The sequence below is a fragment of the Lissotriton vulgaris genome, chromosome 5, assembly GCF_964263255.1.
Source record: "Lissotriton vulgaris chromosome 5, aLisVul1.2, whole genome shotgun sequence".
Taxonomy (NCBI): domain Eukaryota; kingdom Metazoa; phylum Chordata; class Amphibia; order Caudata; family Salamandridae; genus Lissotriton; species Lissotriton vulgaris.
The window spans coordinates 1,632,968,335-1,632,991,860 of NC_141693.1; the positions used below are offsets into that span (position 1 = coordinate 1,632,968,335).

The 23,526-nt window shown below is 45.6% G+C and overlaps 1 protein-coding gene across 1 annotated transcript in view; it reads right to left on the reverse strand.

Moving 5' to 3' along the window:
* Positions 1-23,526, reverse strand: part of LOC147716872 (uncharacterized) — a 161,415-nt gene that overhangs the window by 110,718 nt on the left and 27,171 nt on the right. Inside the window, exon 3 of the mRNA XM_086923776.1 lies at positions 11,748-12,131. Coding sequence (XP_086779902.1) covers positions 11,748-12,131 — 384 coding nt within the window. The remainder of the gene's footprint in view (positions 1-11,747; positions 12,132-23,526) is intronic.

Consider the following 23,526-nt stretch of genomic DNA (forward strand, 5'->3'; position numbering starts at 1 on the left):
GTGCAGAGTCAGGCACTGCCGTCGGGATTTTGATATGCCTTTCTGACAGTCTTTTCACGGCAGGAACATCGCCATGGAAAGACTGTTGGAAAGGGATACTGGGCCCCAATAGGACAATTGTCCCTCGTGGGCCACGGTTAGGTGCCCCCACACACCTCCATGCACCAAGCATGATATGGAGCAAGGCACACAGTGCATGGAAGTTGTGCTGCAGCAATTTTCCTGGGTCTCTGTTACTAGGGGGGTTTTGTCCAATGATGTGGCCGGGTAGGACAAGTTACAATTGAGAGAAGAAAGAGGAAGACCCGGTCACTCGTTTTTTTGTTCTGCTCACTTTTTATTTAGGGCAGAATCATACACTAAGGTGTTTAATCCTTATGTGCAACCATTATATTTTAGAAATTTAGGAAAAGAAATTGCAATAATTTTTACAAATTCTGTGACAGTCCGAAGAATTACTTACTGTCCTGCACAAGAACACATGTATTTACAAGAACTCAAATTACACATTACTTAAAAAGACAAAAAAGAATTACACATTCATATAATTCTACACAAAAAAACATTTAAACATAAATTGCTCATTGAGGTTGAGAGTACCCTGTCCACATATTTTATGTCAGGCCACTAGAATCATTGTTTTTCTCTTTCTTTTGGCCTGATTGCGCAAGAGGCAGCTAATACAATAAGCATTCAATTTATTTATGAAAAAACACAAGAGCCTTATGCGCAGTGAAAGAACATTCGGATTTAAGACGAATGAAGGGTCATAAGCCTGTAAGCCGACGCGTTTCTGAGCCTGTCTATATACTTGTTCAGGCTCGTCTTCAGGGCTTCGGGCTGGGTACCTTTTTACTTTTCAGTATCACTTATAAGTGTTCATCTGATCGATTTCTTTTAGGGGGACTCCTTGGGTTGTGTTTTGCAGCCAAAGCGTTTTCTAGCAGGTTGTGCCTGCCTTTCACTCATCCGAGGAACTCTGAAGCAAACAGCAGCGTCTAGCGACTAGCGACTAACCCACAGCGCTACCGGCACCCATTGCAAAAAAATCCGAGATCGAGCAACGCCTTCTGTAACAAAGGCTCGGCGTCTGGCGCCCCCGGAAACACCGTGCAACGCCGACTACTGCCAATGAATAAGAGGTGGCGTCCCAAATTAGAGAAGCCAGGCGCTCCGCGCCCATTGAACGTTTAAAACGCCAGCGTCAACCACCCTTTTTAAAAAAGGAGATCCACAACCTGCTAGAAAACGCTTTGGCTGCAAAACACAACCCAAGGAGTCCCCCTAAAAGAAATCGATCAGATGAACACTTATAAGTGATACTGAAAAGTAAAAAGGTACCCAGCCCCGAAGCCCTGAAGACGAGCCTGAACAAGTATATAGACAGGCTCAGAAACGCGTCGGCTTACAGGCTTATGACCCTTCATTCGTCTTAAATCCGAATGTTCTTTCACTGCGCATAAGGCTCTTGTGTTTTTTCATAAATAAATTGAATGCTTATTGTATTAGCTGCCTCTTGCGCAATCAGGCCAAAAGAAAGAGAAAAACAATTATTCTAGTGGCCTGACATAAAATATGTGGACAGGGTACTCTCAACCTCAATGAGCAATTTATGTTTAAATGTTTTTTTGTGTAGAATTATATGAATGTGTAATTCTTTTTTGTCTTTTTAAGTAATGTGTAATTTGAGTTCTTGTAAATACATGTGTTCTTGTGCAGGACATTAAGTAATTCTTCGGACTGTCACAGAATTTGTAAAAATTATTGCAATTTCTTTTCCTAAATTTCTAAAATATAATGGTTGCACATAAGGATTAAATACCTTAGTGTATGATTCTGCCCTAAATAAAAAGTGAGCAGAACAAAAAAACGAGTGACCGGGTCTTCCTCTTTCTTCTCTCAATTGCAATTTTCCTGGGTAGCAGCTCAAGCCGCCTTGGAAAGGAGCACTTTCCGGCCACCAGCACAGCGGTCCTATCCAAATGCAGTGGTTGGACGGCTGCATGCTTGTAGGGCAGTCTCCTGACCACCGTGATACTGCGGTCTGACTGATCGCTATCGAAATGAGGGCCATAGTTATCAGAAGCTGCTATAAACCTCCCTATCCCTAACTCATGATGCTCTAAAAATTCACTTACCGCTTTACTAATGTGTCAGTAATTGTTTGCACTTTCCAGATGAATGCTTGGATGGCATCAGCTTTTCAGACAAGTTTACTGATAGCAATGCAATTTGTGCATGGATTGTAATAGTTGGATATTTTTACTATATTGCTTTAACTCTATTTATGGTCTGGCGTGACAGCACAGCTGTCGCCAGACAATAATCTGATAATCATAACAGGAGAAGAGCTTTGGCTCCACCTACATATTGGGAGTTGTTGGACAGGCCCCAGGCAGGGCTCGCTCCCTCCCCGCATGACGGAGCCCGGACACCGGCTCTCCAGGTGCTACCCACAGAAGCAACCCGCAACCCGTCTCCTCCGGGACGCCTGCCCCGAACATCTCTGTATCACTGGCCCGGGCCACCGTCAGTACCATTGCCCGGGCCCAGCCGCCATCTTGGACACTGCACCACGAGGCCGCATGGCCTCAGCTCGACCCCAACCCTGGGCCTGGCCAGGCCCCGACATCCCGGCACCACCATCCACCCAGGAGGTGAACGGACCACTTGGCAGGTCAATGGGAGAGAGGAGTGTCGATGGCTCTCCCCCGCCAGGTGCTGATCGCCCCCAGCCTCCCCGGGCGCTGGCTCCACCCCCCTGCTGGGTGTCTGGACTCCCTCATCCCGGACCTCCCGACCTCCAAGTACGAGAATCCGGACATCAAAGGGCGCCAGACCTATAACTGGGGCAGCTCCAGAGCAGGAAGGCAGTTGTATCCTGGAGTCGAGAGACACTGTGAGGAACTCATCCTTGACGGACTGCTGGCGCTGCCGCAGCCCTGCCTTGTGAACTGTCGTCCTGCCTGCTGGCGCTGCCGCAGCTTTCTGCAACCTTCATCCTCGTCGGGACCTGCTGGCGCTGCCGCGGCCCTTTGCAACCTACGTTCTCGTCGGGACCTGCTGGTGCTGACGCGGCCCCTTGCAACCACCATCTTCGTCGGGACCTGCTGGCGCTGCCGCGGCCCGTTGCTACCTTCGACCTTCTCAGGACCTGCTGGCGCTGCCGCTTCTAGAACGCCGAGCTCGAGGATTGTGAGCTACCCATAATTCTATCTCAACTACCAGATTGGTAACAAGACTGTCCCGCTACCCCCTTTCCCTTCTAGAGACTAGAATCGAGAGGACCCTTGTGTCCTGATATCCTTGTACCGTCCTACTTTTCTTCAGTACTGCTTATAAAGAGCGTTAAACCTTATCTTTGTGTGGTGTCCATCTGTGGGGGGGAAGTTACTTGTCTGTACGATCGCTAGGAGACGGCTCTCCCCGGAAGCCTCTCCCCCTGTCCTCGGCCGACCCTCCAGGTCCCGTCTAACAGGAGTCAGGAGTACATCATTCGACTCAGCAGAAGTAGTGCCCTTGCACAGAAAGAGAGCTTGTAGTTCCTTTCTAATGGCTCTTGAGGGTTTCCCTTTATCTAACATGTCCACCTGATCATTGCGTACTGACATAGCTGCAAAGCATGCCGGGATGTGGAGCTCAATTTGCCTTTCATTGGCACTTCGGTTTTGGCCGACTCAGGACTATATGGACCACCATCCCTAACATGCCCAGCACTGCTCTACTTCGGATGCCGAGCTGTGAGTCAGCATTTGTATTCATTTACGTTTTTTTTTACACTTTGCATTGTTTGGTTTTAGGCCTGGGGAGATTGACTGATTTGCCCACAACCGCAGCATGTTGAGTGGTGCCAAACCTTGAACCTGGTTCCCCATTTCTAAAGTCAGCAGTTCCGGCCTTAACGCCACACCCTCTCTCTGACCACCGAACAAAGGAACACTGTGGCGAGCATCGCGTTGGACTGTAACAACAGCCTGGCTGTATTTGTAAACGAAAGGGACTACATATCACTTCCACTTTGGTGCAATAACATCAGATGCTACCGGTCTCCTTGACCACCCGGATTTGATGCATGTACCATACTGAAGGGGCAAGCCTTTATGGAGGAAATATGGTTGTGTGGTTTATATAGCACTCAGAGTGACGGAATCATACATGAAATGCGCAGCTAAATATATGGCTTGCTGTGTCTTCACTTTTCATTGATAGGGTGTATTGGGCAACAGATACATGGGCGTTGGCAGCAGGCAAAGACCCCTGGGGCCTCAGTCTGCCATCTCCCTGCCTGCTCTGAAGCACTAGATCACCAGGTTCACACCTGCTGGCCTTGAACTCTTGTGCATGTCTGCAGGGAGAGTGGCCGACGCACTACCCTCCTTTAGGTGAATAGATGTTTTCCATCACCCCCACACTGCCCCACCAGTCTATGACCTCTTTTTGTAGGGAGCTCTCTATCACTAAAAGATGCAGCCTCGTCCACTCTCTTCAGGAAGTTGAATGTCTGTCTAAAATTGCTCCACATGGAGAAGGGCCTTGAAATGACGCCCTGGCACTGACTTGCTGTAACGAACAGGAATTTGAGGCCTTACATGTCACCCAGATATACAGGGTTGCTAGCCTAATTTCTCTGCCCACATCCCTGCCTTCTGCAATAACACGTCTCATGTGGCTCTTAAGCTATACATTGATCCCCTGCACTTAATAAACTTCTCAACCAAGGAAAGTGGGAATTGCGTGTGCCAACCGTGCCACAACAGTGTATCCTCTCCTCTGGTCACAGCGTGTTAGATGTTGACAACAGGGCATTGAATGTGCGAACTGTGCCCTAGCACTGCATCCTCTACCTCTCCCCACAGCTAGTTGGATGGGGACAAATAGGCACTAGACTGGTGTGCCCCCCACATGGATAAGAGGGAAACTTGGCCAAAATGTTGCTCCAGGGGTTCCACATACTCCGAGAAGCTCTGGGCCTGACCCTTTCATGCCCAGTGTAGTGCCAGTGTTTATAGCTGGTGCCAAGTACCCAGAGATTGGGATAGGTTCTAAAGGTGTTTGGAGGGGCCGAGGTATTCCTTGAGCAAGTCAACAGCAAAAGAAGAGGCCTGAGCCCTTTGTACTGTATGAGAAAGAGTTATATTTTTATAGGGGATTGGGTGGAGGGGTTGGAAGGTGGAAGTAGGGAGGTGGTTGGTGAATAAAAAGGGTTCAGTTAGCCGCAGCCACCTCCATTCCCTTAAATATGTACTGTTTTTTTTATAAACAACATTTTAACATTTGAAGTGAGGGTTTCCTATCTCGCACTGAGGTGATGTTCAAACAGAATTTCAGCTTTGCAATTCTGTAAAAATATTATTAAACAAAATTTTTTTATTTCTCAAAGTAAAATTATTGCCATTTTTAAGTAATTGAATAATTTAAATAGTATTTTCCAGTTTTTATATAATCTATTTGTATCATTTTTTCAAAGAATGATGTGAATGAGTGGACAAAGATCGGAAAATTCGGTTGAAACTCTTAATTACTGCATTATTTGTTGTGTACCAGTTTTTCCAAAACTACAAATGTTTTATTCTTTAAATAAATATGAATCAAAAAAGAAATAATAAACATTGACTTTAAAAAAATAGTTTTGTGTGATTTCAGGGCACGATGGGGAAAAAAGGACAAAGTGAAAATGCTTGATGGCAAGTGCACCCCCTGTTACAATAAAAAATGGAAAGAGGGAGAAAGATGAGAGGTGGAACTGAAAACAAGAGGAAGAGGAGCAAGTTATGAGAGAGAGAGAGAAAGGAAATATAAAGTAAGGGAGGAATCCTGACATGGACTACACAGAAAAAATAGCTTGGACAAAAGGACCAAGGTTGTGCATTGCATCTGCAATACCAGATGGAGAGGTAGTGCATTGGAGGTGGTAGGGGACCTTAGGAGTTTGACTGGCACGGAGGAGGGGTAGACAGAGATGTAATGGGGGCCTGGTTGGGTGAGGGGTGACAGCGAGAGGAGTTGGAGGATGACAGGAGCTATAAATCTTGGAATACTGTTAAATATTTATTCCAAAGAATAGAAGGAGAGCCTGGATTTGCAATGCAGTGAAAATGCTTCAATATTGATTTTATGTGGCAGCTCCAGGTCGTTTTCTTGGAAATAGTGTTTTTGTGTCTGGGGTTAGTTAAGACCTATAATTCTGTGTTAAAATAATAAGTATAATATACTTTTAGAAACTTTTAGCAAACCCTCTTCATCCATTGGTCAGTTTTTATGCAATTCCCATTTTACTTCCGCCCACTGCAGCATACAGTGTGCGGCAGTGGGTCAGCCCACTTCAATCCCTGGCTAACTTCACTGTGAGTGACGGTATTTTTCTGCTGTTTCACAAAGAGGACATCAGCATACAAAGTATTTCTTGTAAGTGCCAGAGATTCACTATAGCAAGTCGTGCTTTTTGAGACTGAAAACATTATTTTGCTTTTAGCCATTGTCTCTTTTTAGATTGATAAGGGCCCTGCAGCTCCCCCCTCCCCCCCCCCCACAATAAGGTTTTGCAAAACAAATAACACAACAAAACAAGCATTGAAAAAGCCAAAAAGCTGATTGTCATCACCAGACCTAATGGATTTACCAATGCTTGTTTAATTAATTATATTTGTGTTATCTCGTTGGGAAACAGGGACTTCAATCTGCCATGTATGGGGAAGAGATGTGATAGAAGTCGTATGGTACCCACTGCATTTATGTAGCACTTTAGAATGGTCACGGTGATGTAGAAACCATCAGTGACCTGTCTAATTAATGTGGTTGTAAAAATCCATACATCACTTTATTAATGTTGTTAGTTAGCACTTGTACTTTTTCAATGAACGCCTCTAGGACTGCATAAGTGTTTTACAGGAGCCTTTTCTAATTGCATTCGGTGTTATTTATTTAACAATGTATTCTTAAAATCTTCAAGTAAGGTTTTAATTAATGGAGTCATGATATAAATGAACTTGAAAACTTGAAACTTTACCTAACACTGGCCTATTCAAGTGCACACAGCTATTAAACTACAAATGTGAAGGAAAATACAGCTTGCAAACAATATACAATCCCACTCAACAGGGCCTAACAAGAATCTTTGCAACAAAAACTCCCAGAGTTTGGTAGAGTAGGGGGTCAGTGCCAAAACCCTTGCCTACTACGGGAATATACATGTCAGATAATACTTGTATACAGCCTGTAAGGCAATGTAGTAACACCCAACTGTTAAAGTCTTACTGGCTTTAACATATGTGCTTTTCACAATTAATAACCTTGACCAACCTCCTCTGTAACAATGTTTCATAATAAGCATACGGGACCTATGGCATCCAATATAACGTTTACAGTGTTCTAATCAGGCTTTTCGCTTGTCACCATCACCAGCTCAGGCCTACAGGTTTGAGATTAAGAATTTACACAAAGCAACCATAAAACAGAGTCATAAAATACAGCAATCAAGATGTTATTACCATTTAAAATCAGAAAGTGTACATGTATATAGCTTAGAAAAGGTTTTGCAAGAGTACAGAATTCAGAAAGTGATACAATAGTGATAAAACTATTTGTTATGGAGAGAATATCTGAATTCTTCTAATCAAGGTTAGGTTAGTACTCACTCATAGTTTTTAGTACTCACTCATTATTGTGATTCAACAGAATCCATGAAAGCTATACACGGTACTCCACCATTTCTTGTTTTTAAGCATATTTGCCTTTCCTTCGCAATCCTCTCTTACTATCGTTTCTTCTGTGCTATTGAGAACTGTGATTCGCCATACATGAACTTTAGGAACGGGTTTGATTCTCTATAGATAGAAGGGCAGTTTTTGTGCTTTATAGTGTATTATCGTTATTGTCTTTTCGTGGAAAGATATTGATCAATACAGAAGCTCAGAAATGTTAGTTCAGCAGGGAAGTCTGAAGTGAAGCCACTATTGTTGAGTTCTCCTTGGTCGAAGTTATAGAGGATGTGTGTGAAACACCTAATTCAGGAGATTTTTTTTTACACATTTTCAATTTAAAAACTTCTTTGATGAAGGAGATTTTCAAGTAAATTTGGGGGTTGGCTGCATACTGGTGAATCAAGACACCAAACGTCTCCATGAAGATTCTCAGGAGATCTAAATATGAGTTGAATTGTGTTAGACCTGGCATCATTGGCGTGGGTCTCCCCTCCTCTGTTCACTTTCTATCTTTTATGTTGGCTGGATTTAGATGCTCTGGGTGCTGTGCCACTGCTAATCAGTGCCACAGGGCGAAAGCTCCCCGTGTAAAGATGACTGTATGAATTGGGATAACCATAATGCCTAGGTCTGTGTAGCATGTTCTAATAGCGAGTTACCCTCCATGTAACTGTTTACTATTGTTAAATTATCCGTTCTCATAGGCCACAAATGGCAGGTTGAGGATTACCTTCCCTAATCCTATCTGACCCCAGGAACTTGATAGGAAATTCAAATTTGATATGTTTAAGCTCAGGACATTGAGCTACACCTTTTAGTAAGGACCCTTTATATATATATCAGGTTCGAAAATGCCTCTCCTGGAAATGCAGTACTTACTTGTCTAAGCTTTCCTGTAGGCTTGCTAGTATGTGTATTTGCCGTCTGCTTTTGAAGCAGCAGGGCTAGCTGGGTCAGACCTGGCTGGGGAGAGAGATCAGCATTCAGCGCATGGGGAGGGGTGACTCTTTGATCTGAGCAGGACCGTGCCTGGCAAGGTGAATGATGGCTTCACCTCCCAGTGGGCGTTTGATAGCAGACCCCATCATTCTGAGAGGGCAGGATGTAGTCTTGTTAACCAAGTGCTCCCCGACACCACCAAGCTGGTTCTGGTTGGATTGAGTGATTTGTGACTTTAGAAAACAAAGATTTTTTAGGTATGAAACGCTGCACTGAAACTTTGTTCAAGTCTGTTCCTTCTGGATGACAAGACGAAACTCTGTCCGAGTGAACAGAGGAAAGGACTTTGAAACTTTCACCAAGCTTTCCGAAGAAACTACCTGAGAGTCTGAACCGAGAGCGCCTCCCGCTGAAATCTCAGGGACATTAGACTTCACCCCATCAGCCGTCGAAATCCCTGTGTGAGGAATTCTACTTGCAGGAGAGGCATCCGTCGAGTCTACTGTGAGGAGCGCGGACTGGTAATCCTTGTTAACTCTGCGTGCGGGCCACTGCAGCTAAGAGAGAGCTGCAGCAGCTGAGAGCCCGCCTTAATTTGAACACTCAGAACCTTCGCTGAATCTGTGTGGGCCACTGCAGCTAAGAGAGAGTTGCCGCCGCTGAGAGCCCGCCTTCAATTGAACCGGAACAGTCACTGAATCTGTGTGGGCCGCTGAAGCTAAGAGAGCTGTAGCCGCTGAGAGCCCGCCTGGATTTGAACCTTCGGAACCTTAGCTGAATCTGTGTGGGCAGCTGCAGCTAAGAGAGAGCTGTAGCTGCTGAGTGCCCACCATTGTGCCAGCCTGGTCGAGACCATCCTTTGTCCTGTGGGCTGCACGCAGCTAAGGGAGAGCTGCTGCCGGTGAGTGCCCGCACGTTTGTCAACTGTGCCTCATCGTGATCTGTCCTGTGGGCCGCCGCAGTTAAGAAAGAGCTGCTGCCGTTGAGTGCCCGCACCTTTGCCAACTTTGCACCATCGTGATTTGTCCTGTTGGCTGCCGCAGCTAAGAGAGAGCTGCTGCCGCTGAGTGCCTGCACCTTTGCCAACGTTGCATCATCGTGATTTGTCCTGTGGTCTGCTGCAGCTAGGAGAGAGCTGCTGTTGCTGAGTGCCCGCACCTTTGCCAACTTTGCACCATTGTGATTTGTCCTGTGGGCCGCCGCAGCTAAGAGAGAGCTGCTGTCGCTGAGTGCCCGCACCTTTGCCAGCTTTGCATCATCGTGATTTGTCCTGTGGGCCGCCGCAGCCAAAAGAGAGCTTCTGCCGCTGATTGCCCGCACCTGTACCAACATTGCATCATCGTGAATTGTCCTGCAGGCCGGTCCCAGGATGCTTGTTTCCGCTCCAGGGAAGACATGGCTTGTAACTTCAGGCTGGACTGTTCCCATGAGGCACATGGTCAGACTGATTTGCATATGGCCATGACTGAACTGGGGTGGTGGAGTGAGCTAAAGAATGATGATGGATTAAACCCAGATCAGTTGACTGGGGGTGTTTGATTTGCTCAAGCGCTCCATCCATCATCCCCTTTGGTGCAGCTAAGAGAGAGCTGTTGCTACTGAGTGGCCGCATCTTGTTCACCATTGTTGCAGAGCGTCGCTATCGTCTCGTGGGCCGCCACAGCTAAGAGAGAGCTGCTGCCGCTGTGAGCCCACCAGGGAGCTGCACGACAAACATCATTGCCATCACCAGCCCGGGCCGCTGCAGCCGCGTGCTGCTGCCGCTGAGAGCCCGTCTGTCCCTGAGTGCCCGAATCATTGTGGGTGCACGCTGCGGACTACTGCAGCCAAGACTTGTGGTCGCTGGGAGTCTGCCTGTCACCGCCTCCGCTTCTTCGAGAAGCTACGTGCTGAGTCCGCTTCCAACGGCAGGTAGCTAGTTCGCAACGGGTCGCGTAGGCCCTGGCCCTGAACTCAGTCAGTGCCACGTTCTGGTGAACATGTTGTTGCAGTTTTACGTCCCTACTGACTTACGTGCATGGTAGCTTGTTAAAACGCTTTGAGAGTCTTGAGTTAAACTTTAGACAAAGATACTATTTTTCTATACCTACTTGAGTTGTGTCCTTTTGTGGTGTTGTTAATGCCTTATTGTGCATGGTCATAAATGCTTCACACACTGCCTCTGAGATAGGTCTAACTGCTCGTGCTACATTACCACAGGGTTGAGCAGGGGTTAGCAAAGGGGGTAGCCCACTTGCCCAGACTTAGGAAGAAGGGTTCCTATTTGGACATTGGCACAGCCATTGCCAACTAGAGACACCCATTTCTAACAAACTGTATGGGAGCTTGGATGGAACCCATTGGAATGCCAACGAGAACAAAAATAGGGTGTGAGGAGCAGTTCATCATTTTACCATGTTGTTTACAGTTGATGAGAAATAAGGTGCATCAGCTCAGAACCCTGCCCTTGTAGTTCATATGAGATTCCAGAATTAGGAGAATCCCTCCGTGATCAAATAAGGTCAATCAGTTCAACTGTACTAATGGTCATCAAAGGTCCAGAAGGATGGGGAGATAGGCTTCACCTTTACCCAGTTTGCAGTGTATTTTAACTCGTACTCTAGAGGTGGCAATATTTGAGCTGCACCCATAGGGGAATGCTGATTGAAAGATTGTAGAGTTTAATATTTTCCATTATGATGCTAAGCTGTTCTAAAATTGCCATTTCCTATTGTTTTGCCAAGCCACAAAAGATTTGTTTCGGTCAATAATTATTGGGTAGGTTTGGGTTTCCTTGTGGCTTCTTATTGAGGGAAACCTTTGGAATACTTTTGAGAGCCAGAGAAGATGCTATCTTGGAGATTATTTAGAACCATACACTGCTTAAAGGATTAAGGTTTTGCTGATTATTTTGGCACAGATAACTTCATCATAGCATAGTTGGGTTTACCTCACTATTACTGCTAGTTGCTCTACAGAAATAGGTAGTGTTTTGTACCAGCTAAGATGGGATGCAGACTTTAAACCACACTCAACTAAAGCGTTGGACCACACTCAGCAGAAAAAGATTCATATCTCATCCTAGCATACAAACAAATCCATCTTCTAATGTCGAGAAACTTTACTTACTTGCCAAACTTTGTCCAGGTATTTCTCTCGCTTTGGCACAATCTGGCATCGGATGGAGCTTTCCCCTGTCCATCCTGTCTTCCTCATCTGAGTCCTCAAAAATGATGATAGATGGTTCGTTGGCTTCTTCACTTACAGGAATAATCTCAGACTTCACAGTCAAAGACGTATTGGTAGAACTGTCCATACCATCTTCACCCTCAGCTTTGACTGGTGAATTTCCACCTATTGCAACCCTTGGTGGATCCTCAGTTTTCACAGTGACAAATGGAGCAGCATGAACTTCAGTCCTTTTATTCTCCCTTGAGTCCATGAGATTTATAACCTTTGGCTCTATATTTTCTTCATCCAGTTGTACAGTTTCTGGTTTCACAACAATAGGCCCTAAACAAAAAGAAAATCAAACAAAATAACATTAAAACATACTTTTCACAAACTAATGTGTATGTATCTTGTTCATGCATATTTAATTAGATGCTAATTCATCACACTGGGTTAATGCCTGAATCATGGCCATTAGAGTAACGTACCAAGGCAAAGCAATGTGCACAGTGCTTGATTTGAGGCAGTGATTCCTGGTGAGGGCAGAGAGAACCGCCGCCGCAATGCCAAAAATGCAAGTAGTGCATATGCATGCACAACGTTGCAGGCACTGCGTGTTGCCTGCCATGCTGTGCATGCACATGCAGGGGGTACCACAGGTACCCCCCATGTGCCACCCTCAAACTTCCTGGGGGTCCGCAATGGGCCCTCAACCATGAAAACCGCATGCCTTTGTGGAAAGGCTGCTCCAGCCGGCATCCTGATATGTATACCAGACACGGCCACCATATTAAACCGGTCTTCCCGTTCGCCGCGTTACCCTCCGCCATACTAATATGGCGAGGGGAAATGGGTGGCAGGCGGGCTAGGATGTAGGGCGGATCGCCACCGCCCTACATCCTAATGGGCCCCTATGTGTCACTAGGAGAACATTATTATTGAACAAGTACTTGGATTAATCTTCACCTCAAGTGCTGAATTCAGAAGCAATATTATTTTCTTCTTTACCGCCAGTTTAATTTGGAATTTAGCTGATAGGTTTTTCTCTCTAACAAGTTGGCAGGTTTACAAACTAGGCCAAGAGGGAGGTGATAATCTGCTGTATTTAGTCATGCAGCTCAGGGCAGTACACGTTTCTTTTGCAAAGTGAGTGTACCCACTATGGGAGGAACAATCTGCTGATCAATATCTCAGTAATAAATCCCACCATGATAAGTCAATGAGTTGTGTAAAGTAGATCTGTGGCCTAGTTCTACAACCGCCCCAATATTTATACTGCATTTCTCTTTGTTCTCTTGAGCAGGGAATGTCTGTACTCAGTTCAAACCCGTATGGTCCTCTATGGCCCAGCTTCTTGGCAGGAGGTGGAGACAGCGTTGTCTAAGGCAGACCAGGCCCATTCAGGTGCAAAGAAATCTCCTCCCACTACTCTAAATGCTGCCGAGGTCTATTCAGCCCAGCCCAACTCATCCATGAAAGGCAGGACACACCTCGACCCCCCAGACGTTTTCTGAAGAGAATGCCATCCCCAGACCCTGTCACTCCAAAGCCAGACAGTCAATCCACAACCCAGCAAAGTCACACAGGATGGCTAAGCAAGAAAATACCTACTTGTCTAAAAGTGATATTTTCAAACTCAGAACATAAAATCATGTTTACCAAAAGATGTATTTTTACATTCTGAGTACAGCCATACTAAACTCCATTGTTCCATCTCGTCCTAATGGGCAAATATACTCGTAAAATGTTACAGAGTATTCCCCATTCTATCCTAGGTGACAGATGGCCTTTCAACAGTGAAAAACGAATTACACTGTAGTTCACTATCAGGACATGTTACACAGACCACAACATGTCCCTCCTTTCACATACACTGCACCCTGCCCATAGGAGTAACTTGGAAAGTGAAGGATAGGGCTTGCCAAGTGGGTGTACTTGCCAAGTCGACATGGCAGTAAAAACTGGGTGCAGACACTTCAGTGGCAGGTCTGAGAACCATTTGAAAGGCTGCTTGTGTGGGTGACACAATCAGTGCTGCAAGCACACTCGCAGCATTTGATTTACTGGTCCAGGCACTCTCAGTGCACTTTACTAGGGACTTACCAGTAAATCAAATATGCCAATAATGGAAACACTAATCCATAATATAATTTACAATAGGAGCACTTGCACTTTAACACTGAACAGCAGTAATAAAGTGCGCAAAGACACTAAACCAGCAAAAACAGAGTCAAACCCAGGAGGTCAGAAAGCAAAAAGACAAGGGAAACATGCCATAGATGCCAGGTCTAATAGCCCCCCTCCAGCACCACTCTCAGCGCCTTGATAACCTCCCAGGTGATTAGCCGCACTATACAATTAAGAATTGATTAACTGATTGATTCATTGATTGACACTGGTTATTTCCAATTCATGCCAGTAGTACAATAAGTCCACTTTTTATCCACAATGTCAGCATACATAGACAAAGGTAAACACAAGGTTGGGAACAGACGTCAGCACCATGTACATAAACCAGATTAAGGATGTATGTACAGACAGAGGATTGAGGATTCCCATTAGAGACCAGTTTGAGACACTGGGCGAAAGGGAAAAGGCTATAGTTGACTCTGGGGAGGGAAACGGGGGAGGAACCCAGGATGAGAGCTCTATGGCTTCGGCTCTAGGGTCCCTTTATGACAGATATATCTCAGAGACACACAAAGTGTGTCCCCTAATACATTTTCCAGTTTCCTCAAGACACTCACACTGAGTTTCTATGGATTTCACGGTCACCACCACTTCCTGGAGTAAAATCCGTGGGTGGGTTGAGTCTAGCAGAGACACTGAACTTGCAGTTGGTTTTCCAGAAGGCTAATGCTGTGTAAGAGGAGAAAGCCAGAGAGTTTGAGGGGAAGCAGCTAAGACTAGCTCACCAGGAACAAAAGGAAAAGAGGTAGGAAAAACACAGAATGGGCCCGGGAAGAGAAATTGCGAGAGAGCATAGAAACAAAGAGCAAAGGAGGAGAAAAGGAGACAGTGGCAGAAGTAAAGGGAAATACAGCTAGAGAGCGAATGGATTGCCGTTGGGAGACACTTAGGGTGCCAGCAGAGACAACACTATCTGGGATAAATTACTCTATTTTTTTTCTAAATCATTTTTATTGATTTTCCGCAACAAAGTATTGTTAGCTTCCGCATTACAACAAAGGGATAAATTACTCTACATGCATTTCAGGACAGGTTATGACCAAGGTTCCAAGAGAACTTGTGCATGTGTATGTGGAAGATCAGGACATCTTGGAATGGTTTGTGAGCCTTGAGGTCACTTGTAAGGCGCAGACCTCGAATAAGGTGTCTAAGGCAGCTGCCTTATTGAAAAGCAAGCCACTGGAAGAGGTTGGAATGTTGCCTGTATCAGACCAGATGGACTAGGAACGAATAAAGAAGGCACTGATGAGAAGGTTTGGGCTAAAGCCATCTCAGTACCTTCAGAGGTTCTGGGACTGCAAAAGAGTGGATTGTATTCCGCTTGAGACCTGGAATCATTGAGTATAGAGTGAATGGAATATGTGGGGAGTGAGATGAAGACCAGGGACTTTCAGTCCTTTATCCAGCTGATGGAGATGGAGCAACTTGTGCAAAATTGACCTACCCAACTTAGGCAATCCCTGTCAGATCTGACCAAGAGGGATCCTGAGAAGCTTGCAGGGATTGGCTGACAAATAGCTAGCTAACAGGGTTCAGAAGGGACTGCAACAGCAGGATTGTAAAGCCAAAGGGGGAGAGGAACTCTCCACAGACTTGTTCCAAAAGGTTAAGGGCCAGGGTAATTCACATGGACCTGAGGAGGGCTCACACAAAATGGGAATGGTGACAGGGTGTCGGGAAGAACAATCATGAGCCACCAGGTGGGACACTGCAAGAATGATTGTCGGGCAAAAAATCTAAACTCAGCAACACTCACGTTAGCAAGCATGTGGGTGAAAGAACCTGAGAGGGCCCAGTTGTGCTCAACCTAGCAGCTATGGATACCTGAGATAGGGCCTCAAATGGACCCAGATGCTATGAAGCAGACTCATCCTAACACAACAAAGTTTTTGCAGGTAGTTAACATCAAAGAGGGGGAAATGTCTGCCCTGAGGGATACTAGAGCCTTCTGCACCATGGTTCAGAGGAATTACCTTTATCCTGAGGAATGCTCCCTGGTACCAAGGATTCCGTTTTGATAGCTAGTGAAGAGGGCATAGAGTATCTGCTTTCCAGGGCTGATATTGAGTGTAATGACAATGCAGCCATGGTTCATGTCAGGGTAAGGGAAAAACAAGGTGCTGAATGTCTCTTGGACAAAGATTTGATTGCCCCAGGCTTGGTGCCTTTATGGCTTATACGACGTCAGCTGTGTTAACCAGAGCACAGGCTGCACATCAGTCTCATAGTGAGATTGGGATCATGCCTGACTTGAAGGGACCAGGACAAAGTACTTTGCAGGAAAGAATAGGCTCCAGAAATGCAGTGGACCTGGAGGTCATTGTTTCTGTTCCAAAGGCAAAGGAGCTTTTGTTACAAAGGGAAAGTAGGATGAGGCTCCAGAAGCTGACCGGGTCCTGGGTTTGATACCTGCTGTAGGGCCTACTCTGGAAGATTTTCGCAAGACACGGGAAGCGTGCCCCACACTTGATGGACTTCTGAAGGCAGCCTGGGAACACGTCATCAAACAAATAGTTTGGAAGCACTATATTGCCTGGAAAGATGGCCTACTTTATAGTGTGTTGGTGAATCCTAAGCCAGGAGCTAGCAGGACACTTGTGGTTCCACTAGTACACAGGAAGTTCCTATTACCACTGGACCAAAAAGAGCCATTGGCAGGGCACTTGGGCCTTAGCAAAACCCAGAATAGGTTAGACCTCTGTTCTACTGGCCAGAGATGCGCAGAGTCACAGAGTGGTTCTATAGAACTGGTCCCACGTGCCAGATGAGTGGTAAGACAGGAGAGAGGATAAAAGCACAGTTGGTGTCTCTACCAGTTGTAGGTGTTCCATTTGAGAGGGTAGGAATCAACATAGTTGGTCCTTTCGACGCACCCTCACAGTCAGACAACAAGTACATGTTGATTGTGATGGAGTATACCACCAGTTACCCAGAAACTGTACTGCTGAGGAGCAGGACTTCCCAGGTGGCAGTAGATGCTCTCCCGGGGATCTTTTCTATGGACGGTAATTCCTGACCAAGGAACCAACTTCATCTAATCTTACATGAGCGAGATATGGGAGCAAGCTGGCTTGACATACCACTTCTTCACGATTTACCACCCACAAACCAACGGTTTGGTGTAGCAGTCTGACAAGACACTGAAGAGTATGATTGGAACTCTGCCAGAAAACCGCCGGAGGAAGTAGGATCTTCTCCTGCTGTGTCTCTTGTTTGACTACCGAGTGAATCTGCGGAATGGGGTTGGGTTCAGTTCATCTGTTATTCTGTATTGACATCAGGTGCGGGATCTACTCACCTTAGAGAAGGTTGAGAAGAAACCTCAGAGCCTCCACAGAAGGATGCGGTGCATTATGTGATTTGCCTGAGGAAGTTGATGGAGCAATACATGAATTCAGGCAAAGCAAAACCTACTGGTTGGCCAAGCACTGATGAAGATGTGGTAAGATCCAGAAAGCTACGCTGCCGGGGTATCAGGAAGGTCAGGAGGTGTTGGTGCTAAAGCTTATTTGTCCCATGGCTTTGTAGGACAAATGGTGTGGGACATAAAAGGTAGTTCAGAAGGATTATGAGGTTCACTACTTGGTTCACTACTTGGTAGACACAGGTGCCACAAGGGAACCCAAGAGAGTACGTCATGTGACCAGGCTGAAACCTTACCTCTGGAGAGAATACACAGTGAATGTCATGGGATGGTCATGAAAGAGGAAGTAGAGGAAGACAGTGGGCCTCTTCCTGAGTTGCTGCACAGAGACATGAGGGGTGGCACTGTGGAAGGGTTTCAGCTAACCCCAGAGCCACGAGTTGACTCCTGTGCAGCAGAGAGAGTGCAGAAGGGTGTTCAGAGGGTTTGCTAGCCTCTTCTAGCTGGCTCCAGGATTGACATCTGTCTTTTTGCATGATATAGACAAAGGATCTTCAGAATGCCTGACAGGGTTCAGGGATACATTTAGGCGGAAGTTTCAAAATGTTGAGCAATCTCGTATTCCATGGTATTGTCCTGTGGTGTTAGTACCAAAGCAAGGGTCTACTGACTTGTGGTTCTGCATGAGCTACCGAGCCCCAACTAAGGGAACCTATACTTTTCCAAGAGCGGATGAGCATGTGGATCAGTTACATTCTGCAAAGTACTTGAACATCTTGGATCCAACCAGTCAGCGTTAGCACTGGTTGTGATAGCACCAGATGCCAAGGAGAAGACAGCATTTTCTATGCCGGGGGGGCTATATCAGTTCAAGTTGATCCTCTTCGGGTTGAAGAATGCTCCTTCCACTTTTTGGCACATAGTCAACCAAGTTCCCGCAAGGCTGGAGAAGTTCTGTGTGGCCTACCTGGATGGCATTGCGGTGTTCAGTAATTCAAGGCAAGACAACCTGAAACACCTAGAACAGGTTTTGGCTAGGATAAAGGAAGCAAAACTGACCATCAATTTCTCAGGTGATGTAGTCTTCTGTAGTCTTCCTTGGACATTAGGTGGGGGATTGGAAGATTCGCATGTTGGATGCTGAGATTCAGTCTTTGATGGAATGAAAGGTGCTTACTACCCAGACTGAGATGAGAGCCTTTTTTAAGACTTGCCAGGTGTTTCAGGAACTTTGTGGCAAACTATGGAAGTATAGTTTCCCCATTGACTGGTTCGACCTCTAAGAAGCATCCAAGGAAAGTGATATGGACTGGGGAGTGTTGGAAAGCATTCAAGGACGTGAAGAAAGCACTATGCATTGCACCTATAGTGAAAGCACATGACTACAGTCAGCCGTTCATTGTACAGATGGATGCCTCGGACAGGGGAGTTAGAGCGGTGTTAGCTTAACTAGATGACAGACTGCGTCAGGTAGCCTTTATTAGTAGGTGGTTACTACCCATTCAGAGAAAATACGGCTGTGGGGTAGGAGTTCTTTGCCACACTGTGGGCCTTACGTAAGTTCACCATAACTTGTTTGGAACTACGTTTGTGGTACAAACAACATAAACCATTGAAGTTGTTGATGGCTATGAAGGGAGAGATTCCAAGTTGTTGAGATGATCTATTTCTTTTCAGGGGTTAGATTTTGTAGTGGAGCACAAAGCCAAATTGAGCCACAGAAATGCTGATGGATTTTCCTGGAGCTTTTACCAATCTGCCCACCCAGCCTATCCAGGTTAGGTGTTGGTTCAGGGGTAGTCTGATATGGGAAGGGTGTCTGTTCGGATTGAAAAGTCCCTCAAATTGTGACAAATGTCTACCACTGCCCTGAGTGCCCAAGCTGCAACGATGTTTGGATCCCTGGTGCAGATTTTAGTCATGGATGAACACAGAACATGTGTGTGTGACATGACATAGGCCTGTCTCACTAATTAAGGTACTTTTGGACCCAGAGGGGTGCCCAAAGCGCTACCCTTATAACTGTGAAAGGCTACTACCATTGCCAGAAGTTAAGCAGCAGGTACGCGGTGGTGGCTGCATACCGTGCAGTGATCAGTAGAAATAAATAGGCTCTTTTTGGGTCTCACTTAGACAGTGCATGCAAGACATTTTGTTTACATGAAGTGGGCTTACAGTCTGGCCAGTGCATTGCACTGGTTGGCTTCTTTGTCACTCTCATCTGCCTGCTTCTGTATGGTCAGCACTTACAAGCATTCATTTATTTTGGTCTGCTTAACCCACCGATGGAGCAATGCCCAAGTACTTGTGACCTGGCCTCGTCCAGGTTTTGTCTTTTTAGGACTCCCTATCCCTGTCCATGTTGCTTCTACCCCCACCCGGTCCCGGATTCATATAAAGTAACTGTTTCTTTTCCCTCCACACCCCCGTTTCTTCTTCTCTACCCACCTAATCTCTATTTCATCTCAAGTCACTGTATCTTTTTCCCCACCAGCCCTGTCCCTGTTTCTTCTCCCCACTCACAACAGACCGAAGGGAAAAAAGCGATATAGCATGTTCAGCTGACCGCTTCATAGCACTTTTATTTACCATCCGTATACCACCAACCCTCGTCCTTCCTTTTACCGCCCCCACCGACTGCCAAAGCTAATAGCTCGCCTATAGTCGACACCTATTGGCTTTTTCAATGCTTCTTACCTGTGTCATAGGCAGCCGCAGTCGGCAGTAGGAGTTCCTGCAGGGCAGTGACGTGGGGAGGGGGAGGGACAGGGTGTGGGGTAGTAATATATGGATTACGGAGTTTAACAGGTAAGTAAACATAAATAAATAAAACGAATTTCGTTGCGCGCACTACATTGCATTTGGTGATGCAGTGCACGCAACAAAATTCCTTTTATTTATTTATATGTGTACTTACTGGTTAAACTCCGTAATCCATACGTTACTACCCCCCACCCTGCCCCTCCCCATGTCACCGCCCTACAGGAACTCCAACTGCCGACCGCGGCTGGTCATAGGAGAAGGCCTAAAGAGTTCTGCTGCTGTGTTCTTAACTCACCTTTAGCCTACATCACGTTAGTATCTAACGCAGAGCGTGTATGTTGTCTATGTGTGCCTGTGAATAGTACACGATACATGGAAGATTCTCGGTACCATTTCTGGGAACCCAGGGCTGACTGGAGGAGCACATGGAGGTAGACGGATCCCCCAGACAGATTTGTGGATTGCTGCATTCCTGTGAGCTAGGTGAGACAAGCACACTTGAGGAAGAACATCCAGGCTCATCAATACAATTCAAAGGGTGCTCTTCGATTCAGAGAGAGGCCTGGCCACATCCCAGGAAGAAAATGGGGATGGTAAAAGAATCATAAAGGGTAGGGCTGCGGCCCTGGGGCAAACTTTTGATAGATATCTCGTTGTGGCTGAAATCCAGGGAGAAAGGGCAGGAAAGAGGAAAAGGCACTTTAAAAATGACATTTGGTGTCTGGAAATGGACTAGGAAATTAAGCTAAGGTGCCCCCAAAGCGGTCAACCTTCGAGCAGCCAGTCAGCTGAGCAAGGAGGGGAAGCTCTACAAGACTTTTGCCTGTGACCAGGACTGTGGCTTAAGGCTGTGCAGTCTCCCAGCTGGAAAATCCTGAAAAATCCAAGACCACCAGCCTATGGAGCCTGGAGCATCAGGAGCTGCTTGCTTGCCAAGAGACTGTGCCCTGTGAGGAAGAGAAAATAGCTGGGTGCGAAGTCCAGTGAGGGAACCAGACGAGGGGATTACTGTAGTGAGGTATGAGGGGAGGAACTTGCTGCTGTGCTGAAAGGGAAGCTGCCTTGTGCGGTGTGCATGTTGGTGTCACCGTAAGCCACGAGGGACGCCATGAATTTAATCACACCGATTGGGCTGTTGCCATTCCCATTATCCGGTGTTGTGTAAGTTGGTGCATTCGCCGAGCGAAGAGGGTGCAATGATGACCCATATGGGTTTGAGTCCTGAGGGAGGATCGGAACCAGGAGTCATTGAACCTCCCCCCACCTGTGGGAAGGATCAAAAGAAACTTAGCATTGATACGGAGGAAGCCAGAGGACACCCACACGCTGTCCCTGTGGAGCCTAAAGTGTTACTCACTAAAGTCAGCCACTGCAGCCTCCACACCTGTGAATGAGATGCTCTTATAGACTCCGGTATTGCAATCCGGGCTGGTGCAGCAAAGACTGATCAAAGGACCACAAGATAGCGCTTAAACGCTTTAACACTTTTGACTTTTCTAAAGGAGTCGGAGTGGGACTCCTGAAACTCACTCAGACTGCTAGTGGGGCCTTACTTGAATGTCGCCTGGAGTGAATGAGCAATAAACACTAGCGCTAATGAGAGGGAAGCGGGACTCAGGGCCTTGCCTATTAAACACTAGAACCCTTTGCGTATTGTTTGTGTATGCTGTATTTCCCATTGCGTTTGCATTTAAATACTACTTTTATCATAAAAAAACAGTATTTGGCTGGAGAAAATAATGTATTGCTGCTATTGAACATACTTTGAGTGTTGAGGCTGTGTTTACCCACCACCTATATCTACCCCCACCACGAGAAGCCTTCGACTGCTCGCCCCACTACCACTGAGTGTCAAGTGCTGAAGGGGTAATTGGACCAACTGCTCGGAATCCATAGTAGTTCGGGCCCTGGGACATCAGGAGTAAATGGCCTCAGCCCATGCGGTTGGGCCCAGTAGCTCCTGAGTGCCCTATGGCCATCTGAAAGGATTTCTGACATGAATACTCCAATGCTAAATTTACTCATAAAATTTAAATAGGCAGTTACCCTAGCATACGTCTCTGTTATTGAAACAGCAAAACATAACAAGCTATTGATATAATCACCATATTATCAAAGAAAGGAACACAAATTCACTCCCCTAGTGGACTACTTTTAAATTACTCTGGTTGGCAAACTACACAATTCTGGACAAAGACGCCAACCCAACTATCATACACTGTGCTAAAATGTTTACAACAGTACTCTGGCACAAGAGGCAAAAACAAAAAAACACAGAAAAAGGGTGGCACAATTCCTCCCAAGGAACTCTAAGGCAAAGCCACCCTACACTATACCATTTTGTAGGCACTTTAAAATAGGAACAAAGATACCAATAACTAAGGATGGAACCATCAGTCACACAATTAAAACCTAAATTAATATGAAGCACAGTCCAGCTCTTTGCCAACAATCAAGGCCTACAATACCTAGACTCCATAGTAAAACTCTTACTCTAAACTAACCAATACAAACACCACACCAAAAACAACCCTACAGAAACCTTTATACAACAAAACATTTTTTATGTATTAATATTGTTTTAATAGCTTTAACATTAAATCGTGCATCAAAAATGAACATACATAAATAAACACTAAGATTGACTAGCAAAAAATACTGGATTGACAATTAATAACTAATAAATTAATGATAATCAACCCTCAAAGCAGAATGCATAATACAAAATGCAGTAAAAAAATATGCTGAGCATATAAAAATAATTAACAATTAGTCAAATATAATACAAATCAATATTGCAGGAAATTACTAGCTTTTGCATGGTATAGCCCCAAACCTTTGCCTTGATTGTTTTTGTTAGTTGCAGAACTCTGTGTACTTTACTCCTAACCAGGAGTGAAGTGCTTGTGCGCCCCCGTTCAAAATATGACATTGGTATAACCCTATTTGGCATATTTAACTTACCTATAATGCCCTAGTATATGGAACAGAGTACCCAAGGCTTGTAAGTGAAATGTCCCTAATAAGTTAGATACCACTAATGGACTGCAGCACCCATTGTGCCATCCACTACAGTGATAGTGCAAACATTACTGCAAGCCTACCATGTGTAGCCTGGCTGAGCAGTTTAAACTGCAAATTCGACCTATCAAAATTATCCCTTTTGCTAGACCTCAACCAGTCTTTTAAATATTAACAAGTCACCCCTAAGTAAGCCTTGCCATCCATGAGGCAGGGTGCATGGTATTTAGAACATGTAAGGACATGTAGAAATTAAATATTGCACATGTCTTTACAGTGAAAAAGATTCAAAAAACTATATTACTGTAGCAAGCCTGGCTGTTCCACAGGAAAGCACTGGAATACAATATTATATTTTATAATGTTACCTCTGGCAAGGAAACACCCTCATTTCATTCT